This window comes from Wyeomyia smithii, chromosome 2, assembly GCF_029784165.1.
Source record: "Wyeomyia smithii strain HCP4-BCI-WySm-NY-G18 chromosome 2, ASM2978416v1, whole genome shotgun sequence".
Taxonomy (NCBI): Eukaryota; Metazoa; Arthropoda; class Insecta; order Diptera; family Culicidae; genus Wyeomyia; species Wyeomyia smithii.
This window is the reverse complement of record NC_073695.1, coordinates 66,713,836-66,740,456: the sequence shown is the minus strand read 5'-3', so window position 1 is coordinate 66,740,456 and position 26,621 is coordinate 66,713,836. Positions and strand designations below refer to the sequence as shown.

Below are 26,621 nucleotides of genomic sequence, written 5' to 3'. Positions count from 1 at the left end.
ATTGTGAAAATTGATTTTCAAAAAAATTTATTTGAAAAAAAAATCAACTATCTGAAAATGTTTTTCAGCTCTATAACTTTTGTGGAGTTTTCAATCAATTGTTTTCAATTTAACTTTTTATAGTGATTTTCTACAATTTTTCAATGTTCTACAATATTGTCGGCTATAATGCAACAAATAATTTCTTCGAAGGAAGTTTATTTTCATGTCATTATTTCTACCTAAATAATGCACTAATTTACACTTATTACTTTTTACTCAAAAAAAAATTATTTTGGAACCGTAGTGTCTTCAGCAAAGTACTGTTATTTGTTCTTCATTTTATGTAACCTAAAATTTTGTGAACAATTTACCTAAAAGTGAGAAACGAATTTTATTTTCCTCATTTTTGCATAAAAAAATTCACTTTGTTCGGCAAAGTTGTAGCTCATTTTATGAGAAACAACATTGTCAAAGACATCGTACTTCTATCTGCCTAAGTTTTCTTTAAAATGTTCCTTAAAGTCGTTTTTTAATATAACTTTTTATTGAGATTTTTTTTAAATTTTCCAATGTTCAACAATGTTTTTAACTATAATAAAACACATAAGTTCACTGAAGAATGTTTTTTTTTTCTCTTATATTTATTCAGTTATTGAAGATATTTATTTTAATAAGGCACTAATTTACTTACAGATATTTAAACAGGAGACAGCGAGAGACAAATGCCTACATCTGGATTGCATAATGTTTTACTCAAACTTTTATATAGAAATGGTTCTGCAGATCTGTTAGTAAATTAGTTCATTGTTTTTATAAAAATCGTCAATAACCAAAGAAATATGGGAGATAAAAATAAACTTTTCTAGGAGAAATTGCTTGTTTCATTATAGCAAACAACTTTGTAGACAATCTGTAGGAAACTCCACAGAAGTTCAATTAAATAGGTAGATAGAAGTATGGTGCCTTTGAGAAAGTTGAAAAAAAATTAATTCGTTTCTCACTGTTCAGTGGATTAATAACAAAATTTCAACTTCTATAAAATGGAGAATAATTACGGATCAACTTTCCTGAAGACACTGTGGCTGTCAAATAATTTTTTTTGGTCATTTTTTGCTGCTTTGAAAACAGTGTGCGTCGGTAGAAAAAATGGAACTTTGACCGCTTTAAGGCACAACTTCCGGAAATCCGATTACAAAGGCTATGTTAATCTTCTAGACCCGTTACTAGGGACTTGTAATATATGAGCCGTTGCGGAACAGAGTGGTCTATGTGCCATCGAGCAAATTTTTCGGGAGAAGCAATTTTCGAAAAATCTCTGAATAAAATTACGGTATAATTCAGCTTTTAAGTTCGACTTTTCAAAATTTTCTTAATTTCCCAACTTTTTGAGTAGATGCGGTTTACGCAAAAAACTCATTCTCGAAAAAAATGGTCTTTAGACCACTCTGTTCCACAACGGCTTATATAAGTTCACGTACGTGCGGGGCAAATAACCCGGAATCAAGTCTATGACCTAACCAACTGGTAAAAGAACAATTCTCTTCTTCGACTTTCATTCCAGTCCTTTTCTAGATTTTTATTCAGGGAGATAAAGGAAACTTTATCGCTACATGTTGTTACTTACATATCGTCGTTGTTTTTCTCACGGGAAACAAGGTGTCTAGTATCAACACTCTATTCCTGCGGAGAAATGTGAGGATAGTATACTATTTCAGGCTATGCAATAGAGAGTTGCATCGAATGACTGTCCGTCTAAGGAAATTAAATTTTGTGACTACTTCTGGTTCTGGCTGTTGGGACTTTTTCTCAATTTTCTTCAAATTTTTACCTTTCTCCTAGAAAGGTATAGTAATCACTGCAAAAACTAAAGGTATAAATGTGCTCAAAAGGGCCGTATGACATATATCACTCGACTCAGTTCGACGAGCTGAGCATTTTCTGTATATGTGTGTGTATGTGTATGTGTAACGCTCTCCCAATATCACTCGATTTTCTCAGAGATGGCTGGACCGATTTAAATAAAAATCAATTGCAAATGAAAGGTCTAGTTGTCCCATAAAACTCTACTGAATTTTATTGTAATCGGATTTCTAGTTTAGAGGTTATGTATCAAAATGTAAAAATCACGAAACATCATTATCTCAGAAACTACACAACCGATTTGAACAAAATTATTCCAAATGAACGGGCTACCTAAGAAACCCTTAACTTTTGAATTTTATGAAGATTGAATTTGTGGTTCAGAAGTTATGGAAAGAAGCGTGTTCAGGAGACTATTTAATCTCATTCATGTTTCTCAGAGATGGCAGGACCGATTTTCATAAAATCAGTGTCATATGGAAGGTCTTGTTGCCCCATAAGACTCTATTGATTTTTTTGCAAATGGATTATTACTTTGCCTGTTATGTTTGAAAATGTAGAATCCAGCTATGAAAAGAAACATATTCCGAAGACTACTTGGACTCACTCACTTTTCTCAGAAATGGTTGAACCGATTTCCACAAAATTAGTGTCAAATGAAAGGTCTAGCTACCTCATAACACCCTATTGAGTTTTACTGTTATCGGACTGTAACTTCGTCTGTAATGTTTCGAACTGTGAAAATCACAAAACTTAATTATCTCTGAAACTACACAACCGATTTGAACAATATTGATATCAGATGAACGGGCTAATTAAGGGTTAACTGATGAATTATGATTAAGTACGTGGTTTCAAAGTTTGAGCAACCGTTATGTATTAAATTGTTAAAACAACAAAAGTCTATTTTCTCAAGTATTACACGACTTATTTGAGCATAACTAGTGTCATACGAACGAGTCATCTCTCAAACTTACAAATAACAAACTTCATAACAATTTGATATGTGGTTCAAAAGCTTTGGAAAGAAAAGAGATTCAAATACTATTTAAAACTATACCCGCATTGATCTTGATGATGTTTAGGGTGATAAAATAGGGAAAGTGATAAAATCGGGAAATTTTTTTTAGAATTATTTTGTTATAAAAGATGGTAAACCAATAATTTAATACGTAAAATCAGCGATTTAAATTACTACAATAAATCTAATCATATGAAAAAGCAATTCTATCTGTCAGTCTGTCTCTATGATCCTTAATGACGCGGAATCTACTGTACCAACTTTTGTGAAAATTTTTATGTAGGGGTTTTTGAGGCCGGAGAAGGTTATTAGAGTAGCTCGAGACCCCTCCGTCTTCTTAAAGGGAGGGCTCCCATACAAATATAACACAAACTTCTGCGTAACTTGAAAACTAATCAAGCAAATGGAACCAAATTTGACATGGTGAGGTTTTTAGGAGTAAGAAATATGTCAATGGTAACTTGACACCCCTCCTTCCTCCGGAAGAGGGAGGGCTCTCATATAAGTAAAACATGAATTTCACTACTAGTTCGTAGGTTAGGTACTAATGTTTGCATGAAGCTGTGAAGTTGTGCTGTTGGTATCATACATATCTCATGCAGCTTAAAAAATAATTTCTCGTGATTTTCAGCTACAGTCATACCTCGATATAAGGCAACTTTATTTTTATTTTCGTTACGTTATATCGAGTTACGTTATATCGAAGCAAAAAAAAATTTTTTTTTAATTTATGCAAGAATGTTAATGGTTACTCAAATATGCGTGAAAACTCATTTTCCATCACCTATCAGTATTTTTAAACCTTTCTTATGCCCATTTAGAAATATTTTCAAAAGCAAAAAAAAATTTTCAATTGTTACACAGGTTACTCATTCTTATGCCCATTTAGGACAATTTTCAACAAGCAAAAAAATAACGGCTATCCTCGTTGTCACATGTCAATGTACCCAGGTAAATAAATTCGTAGACTGCTTCAAAAGTTTACCCATCTAACACCACTCCGGCACCAACATCCGTCGGAATATCACGCTCTCTACCAGCCATCATGTATTTCGTTTTGGCAGAGTTAATGATGAGCCCTTTTCTCGCAGCTCCCCTCCTGAGAGGTCCGAAGGCCTCTTCCACTGCTCTACGGTTGATACTTATGATGTCGATATCGTCCGCAAAACCTAGAAGCCTGCTTCAAACCATCTAACGTCACGACCGAGTCCGATATCTCACCGGCTATCCTGACGCATGATGTACATAGAGCCATCAAGGGTTGCACGTATCAGCCCAATTAGTTTTGTTAGGAAACCATGTTCGAGCATAATTCGCCATTAATCATTTCTCTTAACTGTATCGTACGCTGCCCTAAAGTCAATAAAGATGGTGTGTCTGTAAGTTGAATTCTTGAAATGTTTTGAGGATCTGTCGCAGGGTGAACATTTGGTCCGTAGTGGAGCCTCAGTCTATGAAACAGAATACGGGAGAGGATTTTGTAAACGGTGTTGAGAAGGGTGATGCCCCGATAATTACTACAGTCCATACTTACCAATCAGACGAGAGCCGTGGTGGCTCGTGCTGTATCAAGAATTTGTCGCCATGTTGCTCGGTTTTGGGCTGTGTTTCACCAGTTCCCCAGGCGTCTCATCACCCGGAAGTCTCTCTCGACCTTATCGAGCCATCGTGCACGCTGCGCCCCTCTATTTCTGGTGCCGGTAGGGTTGCTGAAGAGAAGTGATTTCACAGGGTTGTCGTCCGGCATCCTTACGACGTGACCGGCCCACCGCAACCTATTGACTTTCGCCAGGTGTGCAATGGGATTCTCTCCAAACATGGCGTGCAGTTCGTGGTTCATGCGCCGTCGCCATTCTCCGTCGTCCGTCTGTACTCCACCGTAGATAGTCCGCAGCACCTTCCGTTCGAAAACTCCAAGGGCGTTTAGGTCCTCCGCGAGAAGCGTTGTTTTCTCGATCCCGTAGAGGACTACCGGTCTTATCAGGGTTTTGTACAGCGTCAACTCCGTGCGTCGTCGCACTCGATTCGATCGAAGTGTCTTCCGAAGTGAAAAGTAGGCACGATTTCCTGCCTGGATGCGTCTCTGGATCTCTTTACTGATGTTATTGTCGGTGATCACCAGTGACCCCAAATACACGAACTCATCGACCACCTCAAGCGCATCACCGTCTACAGAGACTTGAGTTGGGAGGCTGATGTTTTTCTCCTTGGAGCCTCTCGCTCGCATGTATTTTGTTTTCGACGCATTTATTCGCAGTCCGAACCGTCCAGCTTCGGCTCTCAGTCGGGCGTTAGTTTCCTTCGCCGTCGCAAAGTTACGTGATATGATGTCGAAGTCATCCGCGAAGCCCAGAAGCTGAACAGACCTTGTGAAAATTGTGCCTCTCGTGTCGATGCCCGCCCTCCGGATCACACCCTCAAGGGCGATGTTAAACAGCAAACAGGAAAGTCCATTACTTTGTCTCAACCCTCTGCGCGATTCAAAGGGACTCGAGAGTATCCCCGAAACACGCACGTAACACATCACTTGCGTAATGGTGGCTCTGATCAATCGAGTCAGTTTATCCGGAAATCCGTTTTCGTGCATGATCTGCCATAGCTGTTCTCGATCGGCTGTATCATAGGCCGCCGTGAAGTCAATGACGATGTGATGTGTGGGTACGTTGTACTCGCGACATTTCTGTAAGATCTGTCGGATTGAAAATCTGGTCTGTGGTGGCACGGGCTCCCATGAAACCCGCTTGGTACTGGCCCACGAACCTCCTGGTTAAAGGTGATAGACGACTCCATCAACACGTCTGGCAGTTTTTCCTCCTCCCAAATCCTGGAAATGACCCAGTGCAGCGCTCTAACCAGCGCCTCTCTTCCATGTTTCAAGAGCTCGCTCGGCAGTCCGTCTTTGCCTGCGGCTTTATTGTTTTTCAGCTTCTCGATCTCACAAAGAACTTCGTGAATATCGGGGGCTGGTACTCTGTCATCCGCTGCTGGTGCTCCTAGGTCAGTTCCTGCAACTTCTGTTTACTGTTTCGTCATTCAGGTGTCCATCGAAGTACTCCTTCCACCTGTCGACCACCTCGCTGGCATCCGTGAGAAGGTTCCCATCCGCGTCGTTCAATTAGCATTAATACCTATATTGTTTTACAACAGAATAGAGCACCATGTTACGGGTCATAGCAGACCCAACGATGGCTGATGAAGTTTTAATCGAAAGATTTATGGCTTTCACCCGTTGGATTATTTGATTTGGGTGTATGTTGTAGTTTGGAGACTTTGAAGTCTGTCAGAACGCGCACGTGGCTGGCGTTAACGGAGGACTGCGCTCGAAAGGCATGCTCTGCTTTCGGTGTTGTCTTGAGAATGTCATTATTCAAAATGGAGGACACATCGAGTACATTTTCTTGTAAGAACCGCATAAATATACCTAAGTTCGGTAATTTCGATATTATTGCTTAAAGTAGTTGAAAATGGGATTTGAAGTTGTACCATAAGTTTTCGCCTTTTGTCTGCCGCACCCTGTAATTAACAAAAACCACCTACTGTACACGTTTTGCTCAGTGGTTCGAATCCCCAAAATCGTGAACTTTTTCAGCTTGAAATGAATTCCAATACTACACGTTTAAGGAAGCAATTATACCAAAAACTATATGACTATACTTGGAGCGATTCAGATCAGAACATTGTAGAATTCAAATAATTGGGATTAATAGAAAGAACTGTTCTACACAGTACCAAAAAATGAAATTTACAACTAATACAAATGAAAGCGCATAACGATTTCTAGCACTTAAAGTGAAAAACATACACAATTTCACACCTTTAATAATGCACAATACAGAATCGTTTTAAGCCATGTAAATTTGTACGTTAATTGATATAAACTTAAAGCTTCGAATATAAATATGCATGCAAATTCACAATATATTTATTTACTTTGCATATGAATATAATGCCACACGGAATATTACATGGTTTCCAATGCTCCATTAATGTGCATTTAAAGTAATGTAAATTTCTTTTAGTGTGTAAGATGCATAATGCTAAGAATTATAAGTTAAGAGTAATACACAAAACAATATCGTTTTCTTTGCTGATACATTTGTGTAATAAACATTCTATTCAAGCAATAGTTGAACAAATATAATAAACTGTGAATACTTGTTGTAGTACGGGAATTCTGAAGCAACAAGAAGCATCTTGATAGAAAAAAACCTGCTTGGGGAAATAATTCAAGAATGTATTCGAATTAGAATTAAAAATAGTCATGGCTGAGCAAATCCACAAAAAACGGGCATCCAATTCAATCGACCATTTTTGATTTGGCTGAAACTTTTCATAGACATTTCTATACGCAAAGATGCCATTTTATGCTATTGGTTTAATTTTTTGTAACACGGCTCATCTTCGAGAAGCTCTTGAAAAATGCTATTTTGGAAAGGTATTGATGATTACAAATATTTCTAGGGCCAAAACGGTTTGTTTGATCGGCGTGACGTCTCCGACAAAGTTGTAGATAATAGTTTTTTCTTTTCGAATCAATACCTTCCCAAAATAGCATTTTTCAATGGCTTCTCAAAACATTAAACCAGCACAAAATGGCATCTTTTGCCTATAGAAACACCTAGGAAAAGTTTCAGCCAAATCAAAACTGTCGATTTAAATTTTTTTTATTGAAACTTGGACATTTTTTGTGGAACTTACCCTTCCTTTACGCTGAATTCTATAATTTCTTGATGTTACTTCCAAAATTAAATCGCTCTTATAATTAAACTAGCCAGAAGGACGCCCAACGAAACTTCTCCAGGGAATTATAATTGGCGATATTTGACAGGAGGAACGAGGCTCGGTATAGTAGAGCAGATAGTGCCTAACAGGAAGGGTATAATCATAGTACACACAAGCACTGATAAAATCATAATGAGCACGCCACTTCACATTAGCGTTATTGCTGGTAACAGAAGTGCGGAATACAGCAGATACCTGGGCATATCTCACAATAGATATATTATTTAATATTATTTTAGGTAATTTCTAAGTCATCATAATAACAAGAGCTAACGATAGAGTGTAAAAGAATAGAATGGAGTATGAAAAATTTTTGTAAAGAATACCGAAATATTAAGAAGTAATGGAGATTGCAGCAGAATATGTATTATTGTTGATAGCACGACGTATCATATAATAAACTGTGATCTGTGATAAGGGATTGTGTTCAATGCTCAATATTGTATTAATTTGGACGCTCATATACAGGGTGCAGCAGGAAAAAATGCGAAAATGTTTGAATTACTGAATTTGTGTAATTATTGACTTATTCCTGTTTACAGTGTGTTTGGTTATCATTATTATTTCGTTTATTATTATCATTTTGATTATCCGGATTGTTTTTTTTTTTATATTTGTGTCTAACTTTTATTTTGAAATTTTACCTTTTCTATCCATTCCGGGATAGTTATTGCCAGAAATGTTCCCTTCCGGCATGTTCGGGACATGTTCGAGTAAAGTGAAATCAATCAGATTCGTATCAATTCTATTTTGCTTCTCAAGGTTTCACATTTTTCTCATGGAAATGATTTCTGGCTACGCCACAAGTAAAATTGTCCCGTGTGAAATAAATAATAGATGAAAAAAAAAATAACAAAAAAAAACAACTGTTTTGGGTTCGTTGATTGCAAATTTTAATATTTTTTTTGTTACTCGATTATTGCCTCAAAAAATCTTTACAGGATGGTTCTCCGATGAAAAATTGTTCAACATCGATCATACAGTCGCACAAATCGGTTCATTCCACCGAACAAATTTCCGGGAAAGGCGATAATACCCATTCCAATTCCAAATCAAACATCTGGCAGGTTCTATTATTTTTGGCATGGTGGTGTCCAACAGTTTAAAAAAGTCACCTATTTTCATTGATGTCTAGATTAATACCGTAGTGCCTATCGTTATTGTAAAGAAATAAGTGCTTCTCTGGATGAAAGTCAACTTCAATTAGCATTGATACCTATATAGTTTTACAATAGGATAGAGCACCATGTTACGGGTCATAGCAGACCCAACGATGGCTGATGAAGTTTTAATCGAAAGATTTATGGCTTTCACCCGTTGGATTATTTGATTTGGGTGTATGTTGTAGTTTGGAGACTTTGAAGTCTGTCAGAACGCGCACGTGGCTGGCGTTAACGGAGGACTGCGCTCGAAAGGCATGCTCTGCTTTCGGTGTTGTCTTGAGAATGTCATTATTCAAAATGGAGGACACATCGAGTACATTTTCTTGTAAGAACCGCATAAAGATACCTAAGTTCGGTAATTTCGATATTATTGCTTAAAGTAGTTGAAAATGGGATTTGAAGTTGTACCATAAGTTTTCGCCTTTTGTCTGCCGCACCCTGTAATTACAAAAACCACCTACTGTACACGTTTTGCTCAGTGGTTCGAATCCCCAAAATCGTGAATTATACCAAAAACTATATGACTATACTTGGAGCGATTCAGATCAGAGCATTGTAAAATTCAAAGAATTGGGATTAATAGAAAGAACTGTTCTAAGATGCTTAATGCTAAGAATTATAAGTTAAGAGTAATACACAAAACAATATCGTTTTCTTTGCTGATACATTGTTGTAATAAACATTCTATTCAAGCAATAGTTGAACAAAAATAATAAACTGTGAATGCTTGTTGTAGTTCGGGAATTCTGAAGCTACAAGAAGCATCTTGATAGAAAAAAACCTGCTTGGGGAAATAATTCAAGAGTGTATTCGAATTAGAATTAAAAATAGTAGCAACTATAGTAGCGTAAAATGGTCAAAAAGCTAATCCATGAATGCATAGAATTGTAATTAAATGAAATTAGTATTTTAATAATCATTTGAATCATTACTCTTGCTCAGCACTATTTTCATTACAGTACAGTACAGCGCTCTCCTCTACACATTGGTAAGTACAGAGTTCACTAGCGGAAGAATAGAATGAATCGCAAAAATTTTATCAGCACTCGACAATAACACTCGCCGGCAGCCAGCCACATCTAAATATAGCTCCATTGAGAAATAGGGGTAACTCCACCGTAAATACGCTCTCAGGGTTTGAATGATTCGAACAGTCAAGAACACCGGTAAAGGTTCTGGTACCTTTTCGTACCTGCACAAAAAAAAATTAAAATGAACAGGTTCTGCATGACCCGTCCCCTCGGTCTACACTCTCTGAGATATGAATGTTTTCATTCGTCGCTGGAATTATCAGATTACAGCAACGCGTTCGCAGTCACGAGGTGACTCAGTTGGAATTAAACGCTCAAGCGGAACGGGCAGTAAAGTTTGTGACTAGCGTGCTAAGTGTATACATATTTTGAATCATATTTTGTAAATCAACTCAAACAGAGAATTGTTCCAAATTAGTAAACATCTCATGATGTTTCCAAACATCAAAATCTACTTTGTGGCGTTCATCGCGTTTATAAAGTTTATCATTGCTAGCCGCTTACTGAAACGTTTTCCTCCCGCGGTGCGACCAATTGTCGAAGTCCGACAGGGCAAGCTTCGAGGTGTTACGTCCAGGCTGCCTAATGGACTCGCTTATCACTACTTCAAAGGTGTGCCCTACGCAAAACCACCTCTGGGAGAGCTTCGCTTCCAGCCCCCGGTTCCGAATGATAAGTTCTACACTGCAGTGGTCGATTGTTTGGTGGACCGAAACATGTGCGTGCAACCCGTAGTGGGCAATTGGATAGTCGGAAAGGAAAATGGACTGTATCTTAATGTGTTCACACCAGCGCTACCTGTTGAGGGTGGTGTTGACGTTCCCAAGTTACCAGTTATGGTATGGATTCACGGAGGTGGATGGATGACCGGTTCGGGGGGCAGTTTTACGTACGATCCGATATATCTTGTGCAAGATGGGGTGGTTGTGGTTACGATGAATTATCGGCTTGGACCGTTGGGATTTCTAAGTCTACCCAGTGCTGGAGTGCCGGGAAATGCCGGATTGAAGGATCAGGTAACAGAATAGTTGGTTTTTGTTGTTTCATGTTTAGTAATATTTATTTATTCACAGCTTCTGGTGTTCAAATGGGTACAAGAGAATATCACTCGCTTCGGAGGAGATCCCGGCAACGTGACCGTTTTTGGAGAGAGTGCTGGAAGTATGGCGGCTTATCTGCATTATTTATCGCCAAATTCCAGGTTTGTAACATGGTGGTGGACGCCGCTAACCATATATTCCCACCGTCAATCGGTAAACGCGTGTCCTTACGTAGATTGGCGAAATTTTCACTTATCTCTCACACATTATTGTATAGATTGTAAAATTTATTGCCTTTTGAATTTATTGCTTTATTCACAGAAAATACTTTCACAGAGTTATATGTCAAAGCGGAGTATCAACTTCAGATTCCTCCTTTCAGCGTAATCCAGCAGAACTAGCGCGAAAACTTGCCAAAAGTCTGGGTTACGAAGGAGATGATGATAGACAAGTTTTAAGTATGATGGAATAACCTTTAGCTATTGTCAATGATTAAAACATACAAGTCTTCTAATTCTTTAGAAACACTACAGGATGCTCCAGCAAAACTGATAATCAGAAATCGCAACGTAGTAATGACCGAGGATGACAAAAAATTATCCCTCCACATACCTTTCCGGCCAGTCATCGAAGAAACTACCAGCGACGACAGCATCATAACAGAATCGCCTGAAAGTATCCTGAAATCATTCGACACACTTCGGATGCCATTGATCAATGGGTGCAACACCGGAGAAGGTTTACTGAACATCCGAATGATACTGGGACGGCTGAAAGATTTTGATCGCGACGACAGTCTGCTCGTCCCACAGCTAATGGGAAATCCTCCCGGATTAGACAAATTCAAACTTGGCGCCGAGATAAAGCGATACTATTTCGGCCAAAAGAGAATCGATAAACATTCGCTAAATGAACTGAACGATCTTATGTCGGACAACGCCTTCATCACCAACACGATGGTCAGTGCCGAGTGGCTCGCCAAATACCAGCCTAATGTTAGACATTATCACTATCGTTTCGGGTTCGATGGAGAGTTTAGCTGTGTAAAACGCCTCTTCAATCTCAGTCACGTCAAAGGAGCGTGTCACGGGGACGACCTATTCTATTTGTTTCATGCCGGATTGCTGCCACAGCTTCCGGAAAGTAGCGACGAGTGTCGCATTCGTAATTTGATGGTACGAATGTGGACCAATTTTGCGAAATACGGCGATCCAACGCCTGATAAAGACGACGGATTAATAACATTCCGCTGGGAACCAGTGCGTATCGCTGCCAAAACAGAGGACAAGTTTGTTCTAAACTGTTTGGAAATCGACAGACTGCCTAAGATGATCGAGAATCCTGCCGGAGAGCGGATTGAACTATGGAGAAACTACCTTCGAACCTACCAGAAAGGTTTTCTGTGAATATTGTATAATTTGTAGAAGGAATTCAACACAAAACGTGATAAAATAATTTTAAATTTTAATTTTAACATCGTTCTATAGCAACATGGTTTCACAATGCTCCATTAGCGTTTGTCGCCAGAAGTCTATTCTCTCATTACACGGATTGGTAACCATTCGTGGCTGCAGACCAATGTCCAGACAAGTCAGGTTGAAACTTTCGGTTGACGTTTCCAGTTGCTTAACAGGAAACCACTTGAACGGTAGGGATTTATCCTCATCGGGTGTTGGGTCCCCATACTTGGCAAAATTTGTCCACAACCTGATTAGGTTTTGTCTCACCGTCACCTCGTCACATTTTCCCTCCAACTTTGGAAGAAAATGCGATCTGAAACGAATAATTTATCACAATGATAAAAAAATCTAGTTCAACCTTAACTTACTTGTACATGTAGAACACATCATCCATGTGGGATGCACCCTCCAAGTGTCCCAAGTTTAAATAAAGTTTACCAAAATTATGACGCCCGGTGAAGGTGAACCGATAGTGATAGTGACGCACGCGTGGCTGATGTCTGGCCATCCATTCGGCACTCACTACTGAGTTGACGAAAAATGTCGTATCCGATTTGTAGTTGCACATCTCCTGCGTCAAACTCTTATCGATTTTCCTATCTCCAAAATAGAATCGTCGTATCTTACGTCCCAATTCTGCTCGATCCGTCAGGTTTAAGTTATCCATAAACTTCGGTACAAACAAGCTTGGCTCGTGGTTGAACCTTTCCCAGTTGTTGCCCATCATGGCAGTCGGTAGGATTCCCTCTCCGTTCGTACATCCATTCATGATGGGCATCCGTAGAGTATCGTAGTCTTGAAGTATTTTTGCCGGTGATTTCGTAATGATACTGTCACTTGTTTCGACCCGTTCGATCACTGGGCGAAAGCATAACTTCAGTACCAAGTCTGTTGATCGTTGTTTGATGCGGTTGCTGTTTTGTTGTCCTACCAGTTGGGATGCGGGTGCCTTTAGTAAGGTATCTGTTGAAAAGGTAAAAAACATATATTAGCTTGCTAATGATGTAATGATTCAAATAGGTTTGTTCTATAAACTAGCCAGATCATTTCTGAATTACAACGAATGAACTTTCAAATCGATCAGAGAAATTTGAAAACCCGCAATTCAGAATTTTTTCGAGGATCTACTAGTCGACTTGAAGTCTTTCGTAACGTAAACAATCTCACCCATGTGTCAATTTCAAATAATAGATTAATCTCCCATACATATAAACCGCAACATACCCACAAAAACAAATCAAAAGTTCAGCTCAATAATTTAAAATAGAAAATTATATTTAAAATTGAAAATTTCCCTTTTAACAACTAAGAAGAAAAGAATCATAAGAATTAGAAAATCGTTAACCAAAACATGAAAATTTGTATGCCACAAACTCGATAAAATGTCAACTCATAGAAAATTTAAATTCAACAAATAACAATGACAACTTCAAAGATTAGAATTCGAGAGTTTGAAATCTTAACTCAATAAAATCAACTCAACGCATTTGATCTTATTGATATTATCACCTCTATTTCAAAGGAGTATTTGACTGTCGAGTACTAAACACCATTCACTATGAGTATTCTCGGTACCGAGATGACACCCAAAACGAGTGAAATCAACTTAAGACACCATTTCAAATTTCGAAATGGCTACTTTCGGTTTCTCGAAACCAGCCCATAGCGACCGATAATCATCAAATAATTCCTGTAATCGACATGATGCTCAAAGCTGGAAATTAACTCCAGATGTCATTTTTAAATCTAAATTTTCTGTAAATCAGAGAAAAATAGCCAAATACCATACAGTATTTAATAACATTTGATACGACGACACCATTCAACTAGTTAAGAATAATTACCTACACACTTAACTGCGTAATATTCTCTCGGTGAAGTAAAATACCGAACTACCTGAAAACATTTTAGTTTACCGTTGTTCAGTAAGAAAATTACTGAGAAATCGGAAACCGTATGTGTTTACCGAAATACCGTAAATTTTTTTACAGAAAAAAATCCGTAAAACCAAAAATTTCCGAGTTCAGTAAACTAAAATACCGAATCTCGGAACCCTGACATCATTTAACCGAAATTTCGTCGAACAAAAAAAAACTCTTACCGAGATTCCGAAAAACTGAACTGTCAAAATAACGAGTGCTTCACTAGCGGTTTTTTTCGTGTTTCGGTGTAGAAAAAATCACAGGAGGGTTGTGTGCAAAGCCGCGACCGCAAGGTTGAAGTAGAATACTTTTACAAGAAAAAAAAAACGGCTGCTTGCGTGTCAATCGTTTTTACTAGTAAATAAACGTTGACTAATCAGATTAATCGAATTTTGCGTTTCCATTATTTACACCAAAAATTGTGAATTTTTCTAAAAACGGATATGGGTCATTCCATAGGAAGTGTACATGCCACTTGGACACGACCATCACAGATTTTGCTCAAAGTTGGGGGAATTATTCATCTACTATCTCTTTGGAAAAATCCCAATTTTGGTAGCGATTGGAATACCCCCCGCTCTGTAGGACCCCCTTTTTATTGCAAAGTCACGGAATTTTTGTTAAAAATCTCTTTTTTCTTTTTCTTACAATTCATAGACCTAAGGCGTCATAAAAATACTGGTAGACAATATTTTAAGAAAATAAACCAAGGAATCCAGAAAAAAATATAATTTTTGACCAGAAGTGTTGCCAGGTAAATGTTTGTTGTATTTGAAAACTAAATGTACATTTTTCGGCAAATGCAGCCATTTTTTTGATAATTTCATCGTGTTCCTTTTAAAATTTCACGTAAGAAACAACTATCATCCAAAGGTAATAGGAGACAATCTTGAGATATAACATTTTTACGGAAATAGTTGTAAATTTAGTAATTAATTTATTTAATTAATTTATAGACGTAAGACACCAGGTGAATTTGAAAGAAAATAAACCAAGAAATCCAGAAAAAAATATTGTTTTTGACCGGAAGTGTTGCCAGATAGATTATTTTCGAATTTTAAAACTAAATTTGCATTTTTCGGCAAATGCAGCAAATATTATTTTAAATTTGAATTTTTCTCTTGGTTTCATCGTATTTCTCGGAAAATTTTACGTATAAAAAAACACTTATAACCCCGTGGTAATACGAGCCAATCTCGAGATATAACATTTTTACAAAAAATTAATTACGAAATTTAAAACTATTTTCATAAAAATCCTATATCTCGAGATTGGCTCATATTATATTAGTTTTCAAATACAAAAAAATTCTCTGGAAACACTTCCGATCAATAGTTATATTTTTCTGGATTCCTTGGTTTATTTTCTTCATAAATCATCTATCAGTATTTTTCGGGCATCTTACGTCTATGAATTGTAAGAAAAAGGAAATAGAGATTTTGAAGAAAAAATGCATGACTTTGCAATAAACAGGGGGGTCCCTCAGAGCGGTGAGTACTCCAATCTCCAAACTCCAGTAGATGAATAATTCTCCCAACTTTGAGCAAAATCTGCGATGGTCGTATCCAAGTTTGTGCTTTTTCGTGGTCACTTCGTATGGAATGACCCATATATGATTACCATTGGCCTAAAATGGAAAACGTGATTGAAAGGAGGTCAATATCTTGTACCGTTTCCGAGTATTAAATCAAATTTCGTTGAAATAAAATGGCGACTGAAGTGTATCGAGAGTTAACCTTCATCGCATCCTAAAAAACTTACGTTGTCTACCCTGGTGTGTGGTTTTCCACACATACAACATTTTAATTTATTTTGGACATGAAACTACTTAATTTTGCTCCAAACATATTTTTTTCATTGAGTGCTTACATACCTGAAGCTATAGGTACCAAATAATCCTGTTTCGAAAATCGAATAGGGTATGTATGTGTGCGCAAGTATGTGTATGTGTGTTTATTTTAATTCTTACGACCAATATATCTCGATTTACTCAGCATCGGCTGAACCGATTCGATTGTTCTTAGTCGCGGTTAAAAGAGCTTAGAGTCTAGTTAGTTAATGAAAAATATCAATTTGATCCGATGGCTCGTTCAAAAGTTAGGTGTCTAGTATCAACACTTTATTCGGGCGGAGGAATGTCCGGAAAATATTCCATTTTAGACTTGCAACAGAAGCTTGCATCAAATGTCTATATGTTGGAATAAAATTTTGTAACTATACCTCCGGAAAGAGGCTGCTGCACGATTGTGTTGGAATTTTGATTGAGCACTGTTTCCGAGGAAACAAAACTTTTCAGACCAACTACCAAACGAACTTCCAAAAGTTATTAAGAATGTTGTTTTCAAGTTGATCGTTGACTGAAGTGCGCAACGGATAATGTAAACCGCACGTGCGTTGCACAGTAAGCGACATTGCTAATAGCAGAAAAACACTTCATTTCCTAAGTTGTTTTCACCTATGTGAGCGCGCCAAATCAATGTTTTTTCCAATGACGTTTAGTAACATGGTAGTAATTCAAGTAACTCATCCTGCATCTTTCTTCAATTCTAAAGATCGAGCGAGCAAAATAACAAATCGTAGACTTGAAAATGGCAAGGAAGATATTAAACAATTTCGATAGCTACATCCGCCGCAGTCGAAAAATGAACACTAAAAAAACGCTTATTGCGAGCTGTCAGCACAGTGACGATTGAAAGGAAAAAAGAACTTTTTCGGATATAGCTTTGAGGCGTGATGAGACGTAAGTGATGTTTTATATTAGTGAAACCGGCTAGTTTGTTCTCTTGTTGTATAATCATACACTGCATGCAAGCAAACACATAATACAAATACACACCCGCTACCAGCACACGTACAAATATTAGCAATGATCAAACGGTTGAAAGCGAATATCCCAGATCCGGACAGAATCACCAACATGCCGGACATGTTCAGCAATGCTGTGAAGTGTGGTCCGTCAATTTACTCTGTTGGCCCATCTGCTGTGGAGGGCTGCTATTATGCGTGATTCTCTACTTGCTACGAGTCAATTTTCTGATAAACCGTCCTCTTCTACAAAAAAACAAAGCCTTGAAGCTACATTCCGATTCGGAACTTGACCTTCTGTTTCTTAAACACAGACTTCGCAGACAACTTTTTAGTGTACAGGACAATTGCGGGGCTAGCGCTACGATCCTACTGACACTAACAGTCGCTCCCGAGCCGAGACTCGAACCTACGACGACTGGCTTGTTAGGCCAGCATCGTACCTTGAGACCATCTGGGATCCTCTTCTACAATGAAGAATAAATTTCTGCATGCTACTTTTTATACGAAACTTCTGAGACTAAGGTGTGTCGTTGTACACTCGAGCGAGCAAAGCAACAACAACAACAAATCGTTTAGAAAGTCAAATCGTTTGTATACTTTAATATCAGCTTTGCTGGGGAAGAAAAATAATGATTTGTTCTTTCGTTCGATTTAGACTGACATTGAGTGTTTCGTCTGATATTTGGCCTTATTTACGGCTCTGATTATTCAAAATATACCGTCTGCAGGGGTGAGATTGTGCCAAAAAAGGACATGTTTTTGTTTCTAAGCTTGTAACGCATACATTTATGCAATGAGTTCGATCCAAAACACGTGAATGCATGCTTAAATATTTTGAAGAATGCTCTTGAAGAATCGCCCAGTATTGTATATTAAGAAAGTTTAGCTAGATTTATCCTGTATTTTGTAATACAAAACATTTTCACAACGCTTTCATATCCATCTCAAAATTTGAATAACTGCTCAATTATTCATCTCACGACGCCCCCATAATCATCACACTGTTAATCATGAATGAACGTAGCCGCAGACCGTCGTAGTAGGTTACCTAGGTATCCGCTGTAGTTGTTTACCTGCAAAATTGGTAACCTAGGTAACCACTGCAGTGCTGTCGATTTATGTCAATTATGTCGCAATAATTCAACAATTTATGTATGATTTTATCGTATTAACAGAAACTGATTTGGCAACTTTTGATATTCTTCAATGCAGTGAAAACAGATGGAAATACATACAGTTGTAGTTTAATAATTGTAAAAATTCATCTCATATATTTTTGCTATTTGAAGCATGATTTTGAAAATTTGAGGTGAATAGTGTAGTGATTGATTTTGTTTAGTGATTGAAATAAAAAGTGGTCCACTAGTGATGATAAAAACGTTGGTTGGCTGCTGAACGAGTCCAGTTGTAGACGTGAAGAGCAATGCGCGGATTTTGTTTTCTGAAGTAGGTGATTGAAATAAATGAGTTTTCGAGTGCAGATGACCGACTATAACATCAAATTTAGAGTTTTTATGTGAGTTTTCAAGAATCCTACTTTACGAGAAATCTAAAGTGAACTAAGAAGAATCCATTTCATGGATTAGTAGATTGGTTTAGCTAAAAAATATGCGTTTTTTCCTGTTTTCATGGGCTGAGATGAATTATGGAACAGTTCCCCTTACGAATAATTCACATGAATAAAATTGTAAAATAGTAATTGTAAAATTGTAAATAGTAACGTGGGCTATTAAGGGGCTGAAACGGGTTGACCAGAAACTTCGTTTCCTACGAATTATAAAAAAATGTATGTCTGGGTCAATTCTATGCTTGGAATAACCAGTAATTGTTGAAAATGTTAGGACATAAAACCTCAGAAGACTTTTCTTTTCATTTGTTATTTGTCATTGATCACTGCATACTTTATTGGAGATCTCATAGCCGCTGAACACGTACCCACAACCCTTTTTCCTCGCTTTGAAAGTCATCAGTTTATATAGAACAGGTGTACAGATTTTTGTTACCTTCCATAATTAATATCAGTCATTGTAATTTTCCATCTAACATTTGTTCTCGTGCTTTTGGTCATTATTTTAAATAATACCATAGTTAGAAAATATACTCCATGTTAACAATGTAAGTGTTTTGTTGTACATTGATATAATTTTGTCTCAATCTCACTCCCGTGGGCTAATCTCACCCTGGCAGATGGTACGTTTGACAAGGCTCTTTATTTTTCAATAGCACAATAGTTAGCGTCCCATAATCACAATTTTTTGTATCTTGGTATAGACGCGCAGCTAATCTGTCTAATCAATCTTTTGCTGTAAGAATGAAAGAAATTCGTTGAAAACTCACTGAGTATTAAGCGTTTTTACGTGATATTTACGTGGCCGTAAGACGTAATTCTACGTGAAATAAAAAAGTGATTCCACTGCATGACAACGCTCGGTTTCATACTGCCGAAGTTACTTACAAAGAAACGCTCAAATGGGAAGCTCTACCTCACGCGCCAAATTGCCCAGATATTACATCGTCCGATTGTTACTAGTTCCGTGCGACGATTCATGGTCTGGCTGATCAGCGCACAGTGGTCCAATAATGCAAAAAGTGGAACTTAATTCCATAGCGCCTTTCACCTTCATCTTAGCTTAATAAAGTCTTCAGAACAATTATTTGTACGAATGACTCGCATAATCGCAAATTGTCAAAAAGTATGAAAAGTTTACTATACTAAAAATAAAAAAAATAACTTTTTTGTGTTAAGAGATAGAAGAATAGTTTATTCAGCAAAGTTGTAGAAAATTCAAAAATATGAAACTTTGTTGAACAAATTAAAACCCTATTTTTTCGGGACAAAGTAATAAAGTATATAACATGGAACTTACTTAAAAGTTAGCTTTTTGTACTTAACTTTTGTTAGTTGCATTTTACACGAAAGTATTGTTCAGAGGAATTGTTAGGGCACACAGAACGCACATTTTTGCCAAAGGTCATATATCTCCAGGACTTTTCCTTACGAAGTTATATCATATTTTAGCTTATTTTTTGATAATTTCAAAACGTATACACAGTACCAAAAAAATGAAATTCACAACTAATACAAAAGAAAGCACACAACGGTTTCTAGCACATAAAGTGAAAAACATATACAATTTCACACCGTTAATAATGCACAGTACAAAATCGTTTAAAACCATGTAATGTGTAACGTTAAGTTATGTAAACTTAAAACTTTGAATATAAATTTGCATGCAAATTCACATTATATTCATTTACATAGCATGTGAATATAATGCGACACGGAATACTACATGGTTTCCAATGCTCCATTTATGTGCATTAAAACAGATGTAAATTTTTTTTACTGTGTAGGTTAAAAAGGGGCAAGTGGAACCATGATGTCAATATTTTTTGTTGAAGTTAAGCTGAAGTACTATAAACTCCTCTAGGTTTCAATTGTCCCACTTCACCCATATTAGAGTACGGCGAGCATATGTTACAGTAGGTTTTCATATATCCAAAATATTAACTTTTTTGTGTTAAGAGATAGAGGAATGATTAATTCAGCAAAGTTCTAGAACGTGCAAAAATATGAATCGTTGCTAAACAAACAAAATTCCTATCTTCATTTGGTACAGAGTTACAGAGTATTTTCTGTAAAAGTTACTGAAAAGTTAATTTTTTGCACTTAACTTTTGTTAGCTACATTTTACAAGAAAACGTTGTTCTAAAGAAACATTTGGGCATGCAAAACACAGGTTTTTGTTGAAGGTCACACATCTTCAGAACTTTTCCTTACAAAGTTATAGCACATTTCAGCTTATTTTTCGATAACTCTAAGAACGTATAAAATAAAAAGGGGCAAGGAGAATCATGATGTAAATACTTTTTCTCGAAGTTTAGCTCGAGTGTCCAGAACTGTCATAAGTTTTATCTGTCCCAATCCACCTAAGCTTTATTCTATACGATGTTAAAGTTATCGAAAAAATATGCTGAAATGTGCTATAACTTTGTAAAGAAAAGTCCTGGAGATGTGTGGTCTTCAACATAAACGTGTGTTTTGTTTGCCCAAATGTTTCTTCAGAACAACGTTTTCTTATAAAATATAACTAACAAAAGTTAAGTACAAAAAACTAACTTTTAAGTAACTTTCATAGAATATACTTTGTAACTCTGTACCCAATGAAGATAGGAATTTTATTTGTTCAGCAAAGTTTCATATTTTTGCACGTTCTTAAACTTTGCCGATTTAATCATTCCTCTATCTCTTAACACAAAAAAGTTAATATTTTGGATATATGAAAACCTACTGTAACATATGCTCGCCGTACTCTAATATGGGTGAATTGGGAAAAATGGGACCTTAAGGAGTTTATAGTACTTCAGCTTAACTTCAAGAAAAAGTATTGACAACATGATTCCACTTGCCCCTTTTTAACCTATACGTTCTTGAATTTATCAGAAAAATAAGCTAAAATATGATATAACTTTTTAAAGAAAAGTCCTGGAGATATATGACCTTTGGCAAAAATATGTGTTTTGTGTGCCTTAACAATTTCTCTGAACAATACTCTCATGTAAAATGCAACTAACAAAAGTTAAGTACAAAAAACTAACTTTTAAGTAAGTTCCATGTAATATACTTTATTACTTTGTACCGAAAGAAGATAGGATTTTTATTTGTTCAACAAAGTTTCATATTATTGAATCCTCTACAACTTTGCTGAATAAAGTATTCTTCTATCTTTTAACACAAAAAAGTTATTTTTTATTTTTTATTTTTAGTATAGTAAACTTTTCATACTTTTTGACAATTTGTGATTATGCAAGTCATTCATACAAACAATTGTTCCGAAGACACTTTTAAGCTAGGATGAAGGCGAAAGGCGCAATGGAATTAAGTTCCGCTTTTTGCATTATTGGACCACTGTGCAGCGGTTGTGCTCATATGGAGGCATCGAAAATTAACTTGATTCGCTTCAGAATACGAGCACTTTAATCGTGACGGTATTGGAGCCCTGTCTGAAAGATGTGGAAAAAACTTGCCTGAAAGAATGGCTAGAAGAACCAAAATTCACAAAAATCGAAAAGCTCTGATCTTTCATTTGTTTGTTCAGTATGAGCTTTAGGGCTCCATTTGTGTTGCCCAGTGTAATCAACAATAGGAATAGTGTGCAATTCCATGCTTGTTGCAAAATATTAAATGATAAAAATGGTTGAGTGGCTGAGAGCAAAGATGACTAGAACAAGATACCTGACTCTTGCAGAATTCATCAGACATGATTGTCGCTGCGCGTGAGCAAAAGTCGAACTAATTTATACACTGTTAATATTATGTATACTTAACGTCAGAATCAACTGACGACAAGGCCAAGACATGACTGCTGAAAGGTGAAACAATTTTTTCAGTATCCATGTGGACGACTGTACGGTGCTGCCATCCGATAAATGATAATAACGTGTACAAATGTTTAGTTCTCAAACATGGAACTGTCCGGAAGAATCAAGAATAATCGGCACATCATTCAAAATTTTGCGTACCATCAGAAATTCTTGATAAACTCTATGAGCACGCTCTCCAGCCAAGTTTTCCACTATTGCCGAGGTTGATAAAGCAAACATCGGGTGCCCCGTTGAACCTGACCATATTCACAATGGTACTGAAACCTGGATTGCGACATATCAAACTGTAAGTGTTGGTAGAATGGGACCTGAAAATAAATATAACCCCTCAATATAAACTCCCACTCTGACGGTCAATTTCACACTTTTCTTTCGTACTTTGAAGTGCAACAAATATGGCAATAGCATTAAAATGACAATATCAATAACCTGCATGTTATCTTAAGCGTCGAGCTGACCAAACTGCTACACCTTTTTCATATACAATCTTGAGCAGCTCAACGATCGCTGACGGACTATGCACGATAAATCGGTTTTGCTCATAGTGACAATTTTATGAGAATTTAGGTCATCAGATGGCAGCACTAACCGTCGAAAATTAGTCGTATTCAAAATGTATGAAAAATATGGAAGTTAGGTATCTTGTTCTAGTTATCTTTGCTAAGAGAAACTGATTGCTGTTCCGTTCAGATTAGTTCTTAGCTAGATTATTTTTGTGATCGGCTTTGATTTATCGTTCATCCGCCGACTCACAAGATAAATGTTTTTATTTAAAGCCGCATTGCAAAACGAAACATCACGAGAATGCCGTCGATTTCAGTCTATTTACCTTTGGAACAATTTTTACGACCAATAAGGAATTCCTTTTCTTTTTTATCTGTTTCATAAACTAGAATTTCTAGCGTAAATCTTTCGCTAGTAATGCTCAAAATGGGTTCTTGGAATTACATCAGCTGTCAGTGTTGATAGCTATATTCACCATCACTATAATATCTTAAGCCAAAATATTTGCATACAAAAACATTATTTACGTTTTTTATGCACCTTAACTTATTAAAAAAAATCTCATAAGACAAGTGTCTGGCTACAGTAGCTCGAAGAGCTCTAAGACACATGACCTTTTATATTTCAGTAACCAAATTTCGATTGTAAAACGCGGCACAATTGAATTGATAATGAATCTAGTACAAACCTATCACTTCTTCGTCGGAATCACCCTTGCAGCCGAGCGACTTCGCCAGTTTTCGGGCCTCATCAGTTGCATTATTTTGAAAGAACGTTTCCGAACACGTAACTCCACTTTGACAGATCACTCGATGAAAATGTTTTCTATACCAAAGAAAACAAATAGAGTTTCGTTAATCACACAATTAAACAAAGTAAAATCCTCAATCACCTCGAATTTGGAGACAAATAGTGAAGATAGGCCGACATGCTTCCCGCACTTTCACCGAATATTGTAACATTTCCCGGGTCACCACCAAATTGGGAAATATTTTCCTGAACCCACTTGAAAGCAAGTGCCTGCAATATGAAACGTAGCAGGTTCAATGCTTAGTTTGAAACACAATACTAGTCACACTCACTTGATCCTTCAAACCTGCATTCCCTTCAATCCCCACACTCGGCATGCAAAGAAAACCCAAGGCACCAAGTCGATAGGTCATCGCTACATATATCACACCTTGCTCCAAAAAATACACTGGATCATACAGGAAACCTTTCACAGTCCCGGTGTTGAATCCACCGCCATGAATCCAGATCATAACCGGGAGTTTTTCGGAGCTTTCTTCCACTGGAAGTGATGGTGTGTACACACTTAAATGCAGCTGAGCCTCGGAGCCCCTCATAACTCCGATAAAAAGGGCTTGCTGAAGAAACTCATCACGATCTACATGACAATCTAGCAGGGGTTTATCAAAGGACTCCAACGCCACTGGAGGCTGGAATCGCAGCTTACCGATCGGTGGTTTGGCGTATGGAATTCCCTTGAAGTAATGATACGGGAGACCACTCGGTAGAGTTCCCGTCCCTCCACGAACGCTGCCTTGTTTCACACGAACAATTGGCCTTTGTCGCGGTGGCCATAGAGCAAATAACTGTTCTTCGAGTACAAACTTCACGTATGTCAGCAGAGTTCGAAGACAAATGATAAACTGATCGGAGCTTTTCTGTGCGTTTAACTTGCACTGGTTAGAGATTGATGTCTTGTCGTTGCACTTTCTACCAAGTAACTGCCTTTCGAAGAGAAACTTAATATAATTGTATAACATTTGCACTAAGAATTTTCCCTCGGATAGCATTGCCTATCGATTTAACCAGAGCGACGCAAATGACTGGGGATCGTGGTTCATTGAACAACCGTCGACGGTTTCGTTAGGGTTTATCGCTAAGTCTGCGTTTGTCTCCAAATGCGTGCCACACATGCCATCACGTATCTTCTGATTGCTTAACGTGCAGCCGACCGCTGCAACCCGGAATTTATTCTTTAAGTTACTTCATCGAAACTGTTAGATTGCTTATGCTGCTTGTTGACTGTTTTTTTTTCTGTTTTGTAATGTCTAATGTTTGAAGATGTCACATTGTTGTATCCAAAATTTTAAAAAGTCGAACTTAAAGGTTTTTTGCTCGCTAAGATTTATTTCTATCTCAACAACTCTATTTACGCATGAAAAGGTTGAATTTTCACCCCAAAAAGCACAAATTTTAAACAGATTGCGCACTACTGCATATTATTCCGCACACCGACTTGTGACTTGAATGTAATTTCGCACACTCGTTTTGTTTTGTTCAGTTTATTCTAATCAAAACTATTACAAACAATGTCCTAAACCAAACGAACTGAAACTACACACAAACAGACGTATGTGGTAAAATCGAAAGTAAATTGAAAAATTGCGTGAAAAAGTCCATAAATTTAGATTTAAACTTAAATAACTCAGAATGTTTTGGTGATATTGGTACAAATTTGTAGATATTTAAAAAACTATGTTCATCCCCTTTTTTTGGAGAGTAGCGGTTAATATGGAACAATCCATCTGTTGTCAACAACAACGTTATTTTCTTCCACCTTCATTATAACCACTGGCCATTGTCCTCGGGGGAACACCGCCGGTACAGGCGGTATCCATCATTTCCGGACATAGTTTCAGCGAGCAATGGACGGGGATTTATCACCAACCATACACTGTGATCTCCCTTCGCCTCTCTCACCGGAATGTTCACAATTAATTGAAAAATGAACTTATAATTGGTAACAAAATCCGTTTTAATTTTCCACCATCCAATAAACTATGACTCACGTTTCATTGAATTATTAGCAGTAGTTGTCACGGGTAAACAAACAACTGAAAATTTGTCAATGCCTTCTAAGAATTCGCTATGAAATGTCTATCACTCCTCACGGATTACACGGCAAAACTTTCACTATTTTGAATTTAGCATTACTTTTTTCCATCTGTGGTCTTAGTTCAAGTCAGATTTAAATTGGATCTTTTGGATTGAAATTTATAATTTCCTTTCCAACGAAATTGAACTAAATATATATATAAGTGCATAAATTACCTAAAATTTGCTCTCATCTTACTTATAAGTGAGGACAAAAAGTCTTAATTACCACTTAAAAAAATGCTGGTTTCATAATTAACTTATCTTTTACTTAACGTCACCGTTGACCTTGAAAAGTAAAAAGTAAACAAAATAGTGTTTGAACCATTCCAGAAGACTCAATTTATTTCAATTGCAAAAATCTTACAGGCTAATCCAAGCAAATAATGGTATTTTTTTGCTTTCAGTTCTCTCTGTACCGTGGCAGCCACGAGAAGCAAAAAAGAGAATATAAAACCAATTAGATTTGATCGTAAGTGACGAAATCCAAATCGACAGTAGCTTTCAAGTGTAAGAGTAAAAAGCGACGTCAAGATATTCATTAAAAAAAAAATTAATTAATTAATTAATGTATCTACCCACCTATGTGTGATGATACTCGGAAATGTACCTCTTTGTCAAAGCGAAATTACAGCCTTTCCTAAACAATTCATTATTCTGTAGCACACACGGACCAACCTGCCAATATTGTTCACGTATTTGGGCTTTTTTGTTTAAGCGCGAACCGCCAAAAAACCGCCATCAGCCAGAATCAAGGACTTGTATTTCAGAACAGGTTCG

At 37.0% G+C, this 26,621-nt stretch overlaps 1 protein-coding gene and 1 pseudogene across 1 annotated transcript; one reads left to right on the top strand and one right to left on the bottom strand.

Annotated features, from left to right (window-relative positions):
• Window positions 1-10,118: 10,118 nt before the first annotated feature.
• LOC129725589 (acetylcholinesterase-like) lies at window positions 10,119-12,353 on the top strand. Its single transcript, XM_055681592.1, has 4 exons — window positions 10,119-10,855; window positions 10,913-11,040; window positions 11,201-11,337; window positions 11,402-12,353. Exons 1-4 carry the CDS (start codon window positions 10,268-10,270, stop codon window positions 12,283-12,285), a joined length of 1,737 nt encoding a protein of 578 aa, XP_055537567.1. The 5' UTR covers window positions 10,119-10,267; the 3' UTR covers window positions 12,286-12,353.
• On the bottom strand, window positions 12,337-24,930 carry LOC129719654 (venom carboxylesterase-6-like; annotated as a pseudogene).
• Window positions 24,931-26,621: the final 1,691 nt, after the last annotated feature.